The sequence below is a fragment of the Manis pentadactyla genome, chromosome 4 (assembly GCF_030020395.1).
Source record: "Manis pentadactyla isolate mManPen7 chromosome 4, mManPen7.hap1, whole genome shotgun sequence".
Classification (NCBI taxonomy): Eukaryota; Metazoa; Chordata; class Mammalia; order Pholidota; family Manidae; genus Manis; species Manis pentadactyla.
Genome location: NC_080022.1, coordinates 7255049 through 7267310, shown reverse-complemented (window position 1 = coordinate 7267310; position 12262 = coordinate 7255049). Strand labels below are relative to the sequence as shown.

The 12262-nt window shown below is 42.7% G+C and overlaps 1 protein-coding gene across 4 annotated transcripts in view; it reads right to left on the bottom strand.

Annotated features, from left to right (window-relative positions):
• UBE4B (ubiquitination factor E4B) overlaps positions 1–12262 on the bottom strand; it is a 136881-nt gene that overhangs the window by 81818 nt on the left and 42801 nt on the right. For all 4 annotated transcript variants that reach the window (XM_036925230.2, XM_036925229.2, XM_036925231.2 and 1 more), the window contains one exon: positions 4008–4194. In XM_036925230.2, the coding sequence (XP_036781125.1) occupies positions 4008–4041 (34 nt within the window). In that variant the 5' untranslated portion in view covers positions 4042–4194. The remainder of the gene's footprint in view (positions 1–4007; positions 4195–12262) is intronic.

The window sequence follows — 12262 nt, the reverse complement described above, 5'->3', positions numbered from 1 at the left end:
TTTGTTTTGTTTAAACCTGTTTACTTAATAAATTCATGAAAATTTGTTTATCCAACTTGCCAAGAGCATGGCTAACAGTATCTATCTATCTGGGATTATGTGAGCTACATAATCAGGAGCTCACAGCAGGGAGGTGCACTGCCAAGACCATTTGAGTCTTCCTGTTAGTTTGTGGTAGTGACATAATGACCTTGCTGTGAAAAGGAACGCTGCTGTTATCCAGCGCTGTACTTAGGCTGTAGTGGGACCCAGTCTGGCTCCACACTGAGAACAGATGGCAGGGAAGCAAGGAGAGGCAGGGAGAGGCCAGGTGAGCCACGCCAGTAAGCCAGGCAAGGAACGCTGGTGCCGTGGACGTGGACAGCAGCGGCACAGGTGGTGAGGTAAGACGACACGGTGAGAACCTGGTCAGACTCTATTTTGCTGAGACCTGGAACAAGGGTCAGCAAACTATAATCCATGGACTACATTTGGTCAACACCTGTTTTTGTAAATAAAATTTTACTGGAACCCAGCCATGCTCATTTGTTCATATTGTCTATGGCTGCCTTTGTGCTACAGGGGCAGAGAAGAAAAGTTGTAACAAAGACATACAGCCTGCAAAGCCGAAAATATTTATTATCTGGGCCTTTACAGAAAAGTTTGCTGATTCCCATTCTAGAATATGAAGTAAAAAGGAAAGATAATGTCTTAGGCTTAAGCAACTAGAAAAAAACCCAAACCAAACCAGGTTGCCATTTATTGAGACGGGGTCCTAGCAGAAGGTAATATGTCAGGAAATAATCAGGAGCTCAATTTTGGACATGTTCACTGTGAGATGCTTATCAGATGATGTACGAGTCTGAGGTACCAGCAACAGGTCTGAGCTAGAGAGAGGACCCCAGGAATCATCAGATTAGAGAGAGTAATTAAAGCCAGGGAACTAGATAAAATCAGTAAGACAACCCCAGAAAGGACAGGAGGCTGAATGCTGAGCCCTGAAACACCAACACTTAGAGGTCAGGGAAATGACAAAGAACTAAGAAGGACAGAAAGAGAGAGGATGAAAAGCAGGACTGGGTGGTGTTGGGGAAGCCAAAGAAGAAAGTGTTTCAAAGAGAGGAGGGCCAAAGCCCTGTCGAATGAGGCGGATGCGTCTGACCAGGTAGGTGGTGCCTCAGGGCAGACCACCAGAGGCCGGACCCGGCCAGTTCCACTGGGCAGCAAGCGCAGGGACAGAAGACGATGCGGAGCAGCAACCCTTCCCCAAGTTCTGGTGCAAAGGGGTGCAGAGAAGAGGGGTGAAAGCTGGCAGGGAACGTGATGTCAGGGGAGTTCCTTTTTATTTATTTCCATTTTGGGAAAAGGAACAGCATGTATAATGGCTGTTAAAAAAAGGAAAGTTCTTCACTTGAGATGGAAAACCTGACGAAGCAGGAGAAAGAAGGGAAGCTCTGGGGTAAAGGCTCTGGGGAGGTGGGGGGACGGGGCCCAGGGCCCTGACGTCAGTAAGGGCAGGGATAGATTGAGCATTAATGAGAACCAGCCACACACAGAGGCGTGGGGGTGGCTATGACGGCAGGAGCCTGTGGAGGTCCCCTTCTGCCCATGTCTGTCCTCGCCATGAGCATGTGTGGACAGGGGTCGGGGAGCGGGTGGGCTGCAGACTGAAGAAGAGGGTATAAAGAGACGCAGAGCGGAGAGCACAGGAGAACACAGTGTGATTACCTGCTAGTATTAAGGGTCTGCTGGAATCTGTGTTCATGAATCGGAAATGAGACAGACAGCATGGTTCGGGGTTTTTCTCTAGCTTTGCTCCACTGCATGAGACGGAGCAGGTGGACAATGGCATTCAAAACCATGGCTACGGTTTAACCAAGGGAGTAAGACGAAGTGAAAGTGAGCTGAGAGAAGGGAGTGACCGTAACACCTGACTATGGAATGTAAATGGGATAAGGAAGGAAGTGAAGACCTAGGGAGAAAGGGGTGAGGAAAGTGAGAAGGTGAGGGGCTCAGGGGACTGTAGCCCCTGTGACCTGAAGGACCATTGTACTAGGCACAGAGCAGGTGAGCTAGAAAGCTGAGGGCGGTGGCTAGACAGTCACTGAGATCAAAAGGCTTGGAGGCCGACCAGGGCAGTGAGCGGCCAATGGAAGACAAGGTCACTGAAAAACAGGAGCACAAGAACTGGAGGGGTTCAAGTCCTGGAAGGGTCATCTCTGTGGCTACTGAAATCATCATGAATTAAGACAGAAATGGTGTTGGAGAAAAGACAGTGGGTGGACTGAAGCAGGGTGAGTGGGTTCAGAGGACAGCTACAACAAAGAAGGGGACTGGACAGAACAGTCTGATGACACAAGACTCATATCAATGTGTTTTTAGGGAGGAGGGCAAATGGTCTAGAAGAGGAAATGAGAAAGCAAAAGAGGAAGAGCACAAGTTCAGGGAGAGTAGCATGGGCAGGGGACATTCACCGGTCACTGAGCACAAGGACTTCAGAACTTGGGGAGGGGTGGAAGGTCAGAAAGGCATATGTAACAAGGAATGCAAAGATTAGAGACCAGGGGTAAGGGGGTATGTGGTGGGAACTTGATAATGGGGGGAGTCTAGTAACCATAATGTTGCTCATGGAATTGTATATTAATGATACCAACAACAACAACAAAAAAGATTAGAGACCAGGAGATAATCTTGGTGGCTGACATAAGCAGGGAGGGAGCGTACTGAGATTCTTCCTGGTGGCCCCAAAGAAACAAGGTGCTGTGACTAGAGGTGTTGAGGAGCTTGCCAGGAGCAGAGATCTCTGGATCTCCTGCCTGAACTTTGCTGATGCAGTGAGACTTGAGTCCCCACCACCACCATCCCTCTAGCTCTCCCCTGGACAAATTCCAGCATTCCAGGTGAGGCCTGATCATGGGAGACAAACACAACTGTTTTCATGGCAAGTGTAAAAACACAACTGGAATGCCGAGCCCTTCCCCAGCCAGAGACCATCAGCTTCCCAAAGACTGTGTTCAGAGGAGGCATTTCATGCAAATGCACTATTACTAATTGATGTTTTGGTCTGACTCTCTCTCATTTTTCTAATTAACAGAATTATGTACAAACATTCATATTTATATGGGGAGTAGTCTACAGTGATACCCAATGAGAATTAGAATCACAGTAACTCTGCAAATACTTTTATTGACACGTTATCCCAGACCAAGATGACAGATTTGGAACACAACTAAGGAAGAGCACATTAAACAACTGCAGAACTAACAATCATATATTAAATTATATATAATATCAATGCAGGTCTCTTAGCACCTGCTTTTCCATAACTAGAATCTTGAGTAATTATATGATAATTATAATGGTAATAATTATTATGTTTGATAGAAAACAGTACTGTTTCCATGGCAGGTGTAAAAATACAACTGATTTAAGTATAAAAACACAAGATCTTTTCAAATATGCAGTATGAGTCAGTATCATTATTTCCCAACAAAGATAGTCCTGGATATCAACCATTATCTATAAAAAAGTAAACCTTTACTATGGTTAAGTAAGTGTCAATGAGATGGTTATAAAAAATCATATCAGGTGAATTCTTATATCCTGAAACTTGGAGAAGGATTTTATGCCAATTAGAATGAAGACCAGAAATCCATAATTAGAGACCTGTTATTCTTACCATTATTTCAACCGTACATTTTCAGATTACTTTATCTTAAAGGAAAAGCATCAACTAAATTCATAAAATCAGCAGAACCAAATTTGGTATTAATGACCTTGCCTTCAGAGACAGACCTGACCCTGTTTGAAAAAAAAGGGTAAGTCATGGAAAGGAAAATAATTTAACAGATCATTATCAAAATGAGTAGACATTAACCAAACACACTGCAATGACGCGAGCCTTGAAACTGCTGCTTGCAGGATTTTAAAATGCTGCTGTGCCGTTCATTTTATGTCACAACTACAGGCTTACCAGAATGTTACGATTAAAACCAGAAATGTGTCCCGGATGGGAAGGCAAGGCTTACCTGCTGCCCCTATGGGGGAGGTAACTGGGGTCATGTTGTGGACACTGAGGCCAAGACTCTGGGAGGGGCCTGGGGCTGACGCTGCAATAGGAGGCCCCAGAGGGTTCTCCCTCTGGGGAGAGGTGAGCGGGGTGGTCGGCTGGGAGGTCTGGCCACCAGCGAGTCGTGCAAGGCGCCGCCGTCGGATCTACAACACGAAGGGAAAAAGGGCATTCTGTAACTAAACAGCAGCATTCTGCCTGAGAATAACAACATTAACTATCAATAACCACATCAGTACTTTTATGAGCAACCACCTCTTAAAAACTGCATCTCAACTGCCTTACCAGGTCTGTTTATCACACCTCCTTGACAGGTAACGTAAACTTACAATAAGCATACTAAACTTTTAAACACACTACAGCTTGTTGTTTTAATAAAACTACCTAACTTGGTCATTTAAATAAATATCATTTAAATAAATATATAATTTAATTCACTAAAGCAGATTTCAAAAGTAACAAAAGTTACTGAGACATAGACTTTACCATCCCTTTCAGGAGCAAAGTGATCAGGTTCTTCTTACTTAATTGCAACAGAAGTATCATCTGCCATTTCTTCCTCATAATAATCCCCCAGAGTTATCAGGTGATTACAAGCATCTACCATGAAATCCCAGTGGATCACAGAAATGTACCCCCTCACGTTTTCAAAGTCATTAATTCATAACCAGACAAGAAACTCATTGACTGTCTGCTGTCCCAGGCAGTGAAGATGTGTAACAATTATAAGGCTACTGGCTCTCTGCAGGCACCAAAGAAACAAACCGGCGAGGCTGCTCATACTCTTTCCATTACAAATAAAAAAGATGAAGAAGTTAAATTACAACAAATGCTAACTGGGATAGACCTAATCCGAACTGAGCATCTGTCATTCTAACACTGCTCAAGATCTGCTCCTCTCACTGTTCGGACAAGAACATCCTGATTCTGTACCTCAAAGTTCAGAAGCCCATTCCTGTACCCCTGCTGCAAACACATCTATCAATAAACTTACACAAAATCCTGAAGCTGTTTGGTTGTTTATCTATATCAATCCCTTGAAGGAAAGGATTAGGCCTTACTTATGATTATATAAAATGAACACTGATGTCACACTTAACCATCTTCAGCAATATTCTATATACACTTTATAAATATACTTATTTAATCCTCCTAAGAAGCCTTTGGGGTGGATACTAATGCCCATGTCCATTTTACCATTTATGTTTTTCTTGTGCCATCTTTTCTCCTTGACTCTTCATAGTGGCTTTTTAGTGCCCATCTTATATGTGAGCAAACTGAAGCACAGAGAGTTCAGAGACCCTGTCTAATGAGTAAGGGCAGAGCTGGGGTCTGAATCCATGCAGTCTGGCTCTAGTGTCTGCACTCTTAGCACTAAAACAACAGTCTGGGGATCTTTGGAACTGAGGCCACAGGACATATGACATTGCAACAGCTTAATAAAGAAGTTATATGAGAACCCAGCTGTATTCTATTAAATCAGACATTTAAAAGATTTTCAAAAGTGAAAACAATGTCACTCTGCCCACTAAATTGTTTAGGAAAATGTAGTTACTTTCATAAAAATGTTATTTACATCAACATGTGATGTTTTCATTTTTTTAATGACTACATATTTTTTAAGTTTCTCAGTTTTTATTTCCAACATGGTAAATATCTTTAGATATAACCCACCTAAACAAAAGCTCTAGAGGATCCTCAATACTCTAAAGGTGTAAAGGAGTCCGAAGACCAAAACCTTTGGGAACCACTTCAGTCCCCGAGGCTGCCTGCTCACACTCCTCTGTCTCCCTCAAGTCTAACACGGAACCTGGTCTGGAACATGCCCAGTGCTCACTAACCTCAACTGAACAGAGTTGGGAGAAAGTGAAGGTCATCACAAACCCCCCAAGGGAGAATTGGAATGAAGAAACTCAGTGAAACATGTTAATGAACTCTTTCTCTCACGAACATTTAACTGGATGCAGGGTTGGGGAAGTGGGCCAAAAATTCCCATCCCCAACCCATTCCCAATCCAATCACTCAAGCTGGAGGCCCAGGATCTGTGTCCACCACGTCCTTGCTTCCTTTCATCTCCCCAAATAAGGATGATTTATCACCAAGTCCTGTTCTGTCTACCTAAGTCCACCCTCTCTTCTCAGCTCCAGGCCACCACCCTCTCCCACCAAGACCTCTGAAAAGCTTCCTAAAGATCTACCTGCCCCTCTGGCCTGGTAAAGGCAAAGTCCCCAAATTCCTTTCCTAAAACCCTTTCAAACCTTTAGGTTTCTGAAACACAAATCATAACCACAATGAAAACACACCTCACACCCACTGAGATGGCTACTGTTAAAAACCCCATAAAATTAAAAGTGCTGGTGAGGATGTGGAGGAATTGGAACCCTTGTGCACTACTGCTGTGGACGGAAACTGGTGTGGCCACTGCCGAAAACACTCTGGTGGTTCCTCAAAAAATTACACAAGCTACCATATGATCCAGTAATTCCACTCCCAGATATTTCAATTCACAGAGAATTGAAAGCAGGGACTTGAACAGAAACATCCCCCATGTCCACAACAGCATTATTTGCAAGAGCCAAAAGGTAGAAGCGACCCAGGTGTCCACCAATGGATGAGTGGACAAACAAAAGGTGGTGTGTACATATACACACACAATTATTAAAATATGACAAGTACTCAGCTTTAACAAGGAAGAACACTCTGGCACATGCTAAAAGGATGAACCCTGAAGACATGATACTAAGTAAAAGAGTCAGTCACGTAAGGACAAATACTGTAGGATTCCACTTACTAGTGTCTAGATTAGTCAAATTCACAGCCACAGAAAGTAGAATGGTGGTTGCCAAAGGCTGGAGAGATTTAAAAAAATCTAAGTATGGAATAAATTCCTAAGGGACAAGAAAAATCAGTTTCCCCTACAATCCATTCTCCACTCAACAATCACAGTAATTCTCTAAAACCACATCACTGTCCCTACATAAACCATTTGATGGCTTCCCACTGCACTTGGAATCAAAACCAGGCCCTCACCGTGTTCCACAGAGCCACTGGCTGCCCCCCAGGCTCATGGTGTCCCGTGCAGGTGGCAGCCACACTGACCCTCTGACAGTTACTGGAACAACTTCAGCTCTGTCTTACCTCCAGCCACTTGCTATCCCGTTAGCCAAGCAGCAGTCTCTCCCATCTGTTGCATGGCTGGTTCTTTCTCTTCCTTCCCTCACAGCTTAAATGTGACCTCCTGAAGGACTTCTCTGACCATCACGTCCAGCACCACCCTCCTCTCCACACTCGCTACATTGTAGCCCTTAACCACATCCTTCATGCTCTCCTCATGGTCGGCAAATATCTTGTATTCAAGTTCTTACTTACTGTCTCACTGTTTCCCTAGCAGAACAGAAGCTCCACGAGAAAGCCATGCTTTTCCTGTTCACTGTGTATCCCAGCATTCAGCACAGTGCCAGGCACATGACAGCTCTGTACATACTGAACAATAGGAGAAATTAATATGTGGAGTTGATGAAGGCAGAGGATGAACCACACACAAGAATGTTCAACTTAAGGGTCAAAGCCCAGACAGTGTGTTTCGGACAGGGACTTCTTCAGATACCACTCATTCAACGTTCATCAAGTACCACAGTAAGGTATGTAAACTAAACAGTTCCTCCTCTTATGGAGCTTAGATTCTAGGGGACGCTGAAAGGACAATAGCCAAATAAAAATGACGCCAGGTGGTTCTGAGAACCATTAGAGAAAAGTGAAGTAGGGGAGCAAGGGCAGGCGCCACAACGGGGAGAGGGCACCACTATGTTTAGATGTGGTGGATGGAAAAACCGCTCTGGTAAAAGGGGGCACCTGAAAACACCTGAAGGAAGAGCGGATGCAGGCCACGTGGGAACCTGCCTGGAGCATTCACATTCAACAAGACGAGCGTGCTTTGAGCAGAACAAGCAAGGGGGGAAACAGCTAACGATGAGTTCAGAGGTGGTAAGGGGCCTGGAGGGCTGCTGTGAAAGCACTGCCTCTGGAAAACCACCAGGGGGTTTTCATCAGAAAAGTGACATGATGTGACTTACATATTTTATTGTTTTGGCCAGGGAAAACAAAGTGTAGGGAGAAAGGGAGTAGGCAAAGATACTCCTAGGGGGCTACTGCAGTCGCCTGGGGGAGGAAGAGTGATGACCTGGAGAAGAGAGGGGAGCTGGGAAGGTTGAGGTGAGTGGTCAATGCGGGATATATTTAAAAGAGAGTTCAAGCATGCAGGATTTGCTGAGGGATTGGATGAAGAGCAGGACCGAACCAGAGGAAGTAAAGTCTAGGGCCTAAGCAATTTATCAGATCAGTTTACTGAGATGAAGAAGATGGTAAGAAGAATGGAGAGGGGGACATGAAAATTCTGTTCGGCTCATGACTGTCAAACGGGCGGACAGAGGTGTCTAGGATGTGACTCTGAGCTGAGGAGCAGGACAGAGGGCAGGTCAGGGCGACAGTTTGAGAGCTACCAGCTTCTGGCTGGCATTCAAAGCGAAGGGCCGGGACGAGAGTGTCACCACCTAGGCAGTCAATGTGGACAGAGATTAAGTCTGAGGACGAAGCCCTACAGCACGCCAACAACTGAGGGTGGGGAGATGACATGAAGCCACCAAAGGAGACTCAGAAAGTGGTGGCAAAAGACCCGTAGGGCTACCTCCCAAGTACTGAGACTGGCTTCCTAGAAACCAATCTGAGTATTCAAGAAAGAGTGTGGTATGGTACTGCCCTGGCACCTACAGAGAAATAAAAAAATCTTGGGCTCTTTGCAGCAACTTAAATGAGCCTTATAATAATGAGCAACAGAAGCCAGATGTAAAAAACATAGACTACATGATTCCATTGGTATGAAAATAAAAAACAAGACAAAGTAAATGATAACATTGGTCAGAATGGTTATCTATGGTGGAAGGGGTGAGGGGTCAGGAAAGATGCCTGGGGAGGAATGACTGAGTTTCTAGGGTGGTGGTTACCATGTTTTATTTTTTTTAACTGGATGCTAGTTTCACAGGTGTGTCCACTTTGTAAAAATTCATTGGGTAGTGTGCTTTTACAACTATGAGCAGTGAGCTCATGAGTCTTCATATTATTCATCAGAATATTTTTTTAAGGTACCATTGATATACACTCTTACGAAGGTTTCACAAAAAAAATGTGGCGATTACATTCACCCTTATTATTGAGTCCCTCCCAATACCCCATTGCAGTCACTGTCCATAAGTGTAGTAAGATGTCACAGAGTACCTATTTGTCTTCTCTGAGCTACACTGTCTTGCCTGTGACCCCACACACACAATGTGTACCAATCATGACACCCCACAATTTCCTTCCCCCTCCCTTCCCACACACCCTCCCACACCCCTCCCCTTCTTGGAGTCTGTGAGTTTGCTGCTACTTTACTCCTTCAGTTTTGCTTCATTGTTATACTCCATAAATGAGGGAAAACATATGGTCTTTGTCTTTCTCTCCTGACTTATTTCACGGAGAATAATATCCCCCAGCTCCATCCATGTTGTTGCAAATGGTAGGATTTGTTACCTTCTTAAGGCCGAATTAGTATTCCATTGTGTATATGTACTGCATCTTCTTTATTACATTCATCTACTGATAGACACTTAGGTTGCTTCAATATCCTGGCTACTGTAAATAGTGCTGCAATAAACATAGAGGTGAATATGTCTTTTTGAATCTGAGAAGTGGTTTTCTTTGGGTAAATTCCTAGGAGTGGAATTCCTGGGTAAAATGGTATTTCTATTTTTAGTTTTTTAAGGAACCCCCATATTGCTTTCCACAATGGTTGAACTAGCTTACATTCCCACCAGCAGTGCAGGAGGGTTCCCCTTTCTCCACATCCTCACCAGCATTTGCTGTTCCTAGTCTCTTCTATGTTGGCCATCCTAACCGGTGTGAAGTGATATCTCATTGCGGTTTTAATTTGCATTTCCCAAATAATGAACGATGTGGAGCACCTTTTCATGTGCCTGTTGGCCATCTGAATTTCTTCTTTGGAGAACTGTCTGTTCATATCCTCCACTCATTTTTTAATCGGGTTATTTCATTTTTGGGTATTGAGGCATGCGAGTTCTTTATATATTTTGGATGTTATCCCCTTGTCAGATATGTCATTTACAAACATTTTATCCCATACTGTAGGATGCCTTTTTGTTCTGCTGATGGTATCCTCTGCTGTACAGAAGCTTTTTAGTATGATGTAGTCCCATTTGTTCATTTTTTATTTTGTTTCCGTTGCCTGATGAGATGCATTCAGAAAGAAGTTGCTCATACTTACATTCAAGAGATTTTTGCATGTTTTCTTCTAAGAGTTTTATGGTTTCATAACTTACATTCAGGTCTTTGATCCATTTTGAGTTTACATTGGTGTATGGGGATAGATAATAATCCAATTTCATTCTCTTATATGTAGCTGTCCAGTTTCTCCAACACAGTTGTTGAAGAGGCTGTGATTTCTCCATTGTATATCCATGGCTCCTTTTAACGAAGATTAATTGGCCACATATGCTTGGATTCATATCTGGGTTCTGTAGTCTGTTCCATTGGTCTATGGGACTGTTTTTGTGCCAGTACCAAATTGTCTTGATTACCATGGCTTTGTAGTAGAGCTTGAAGTCGGGGAGCATAATTCCACCACCTTTATTCTTCATTCTCAACATTGCTTTGGCTATTCGGGGTCTTCTGTGGTTCCATATGAATTTTAGAACGATTTACTCTAGTTAATTGAAGAACACTGTTGATTTTTTGATAGGGATTGCATTGAAACTGTAGACTGCTTTAGGCAAGATGGGCATTTGGACAATATTAGTTCTTCCTATCCATGAGCACAGGATGTTTCCATTTATTAGTATCTTCTTTAATTTCTCTCCTGAGTGTCTTGTAGTTTTCAGAGTATAGGTCTTTCAGTTCCTTAGTTAGGTTTATTCCTAGGTATTTTATTATTTCTGATGCAGATGGGAATGGAACTGTTTCCTTGATTTCTCTTTCTGGTAGTTCATTGTTAGTGTATAGGAATGTAACAGATTTCTGGGTATTAATTTTGTATCCTGCAACTTTGCTGAATTCAGATATTAGATCTACTGGTTTTGGAGTGGATACTTTAGGATTTTTTACATACAATATCATGTCATCCGCATCCCTGAGATGAATCCCACTTGATGAAGTTGTATGATCATCTTTCTGAATTCGGTTTGCTAATACTTTGTTGAGTATTTTTGCATCTATGTTCATAGGGATATTGGTCTGTAATTTTCTTTTTTGGTGGGGTCTTAGCCTGGTTTTGGTATTAGAGTGATGCTGGCTTCATAGAATGAGTTTGGAAGTATTCCCTCCTCTTCTATTATTTGGAAAACTTTAAGGAGAATGGGTATTATGTCTTCTCTATATGTTTGATAAAATTCAGTGGTGAATCCACCTGGTCCGGAAGTTTTGTTCATGGGTAGTTTTTTGACTACCAATTCAATTTCTTTGCTGGTAATTGATCTGTTTAGATTTTGTGTTTCTTCCTTGGTCAGTCTTGGAAGGTTGTATTTTTGTAGGAGGTTGTCCATTTCTTCTAGGTTTTCCAGCTTGTTAGCATATAGATTTTCATAGTATTCTCTAATACTTTTTGTATTTCTGTGAGGTCTGTATTTCCATCGTGATTTTTCCTTTCTCATTTCTGATTCTGTTGAAGTGTGTAGATTCTCCTTTTCTCTTAATAAGTCTGCCTAGGGGCTTATCTATTTTGTTTTATTTTTTCAGAGAACCAACTCTTGGTTTCATTGATTCTTTTCTATTGTTTTATTATTCTCAATTTTATTTAGTTCTTCTCTGATCTTTATTATGTCTCTGCTTCTGCTGACTTTTGGCCTCATTTGTTCTTCTTTTTCCAGTTTCAATAATTTTGACATTAGACTATTCATTTGGGATTGTTCTTCCTTCTTTAAATAGACCTGGATTGCTATATACTTTCCTCTTAGAACTGCCTTCACTGCGTCCCGCAGAAGTTGGGGCTTTATGCTATCATTGCCATTTGTCTCCATATATTGCCTGATCTGTTTTGATTTGGTCATTGATCCATTGATTATTTAGGAGCATGTTTTTAAGCCTCCATGTGTTTGTGAGCCTTTTGTTTTCTTTGTACAATTTATTTCTAGTTTTATGCCTTTGGGGTCTGAGAAGTTGGTTGGTAGA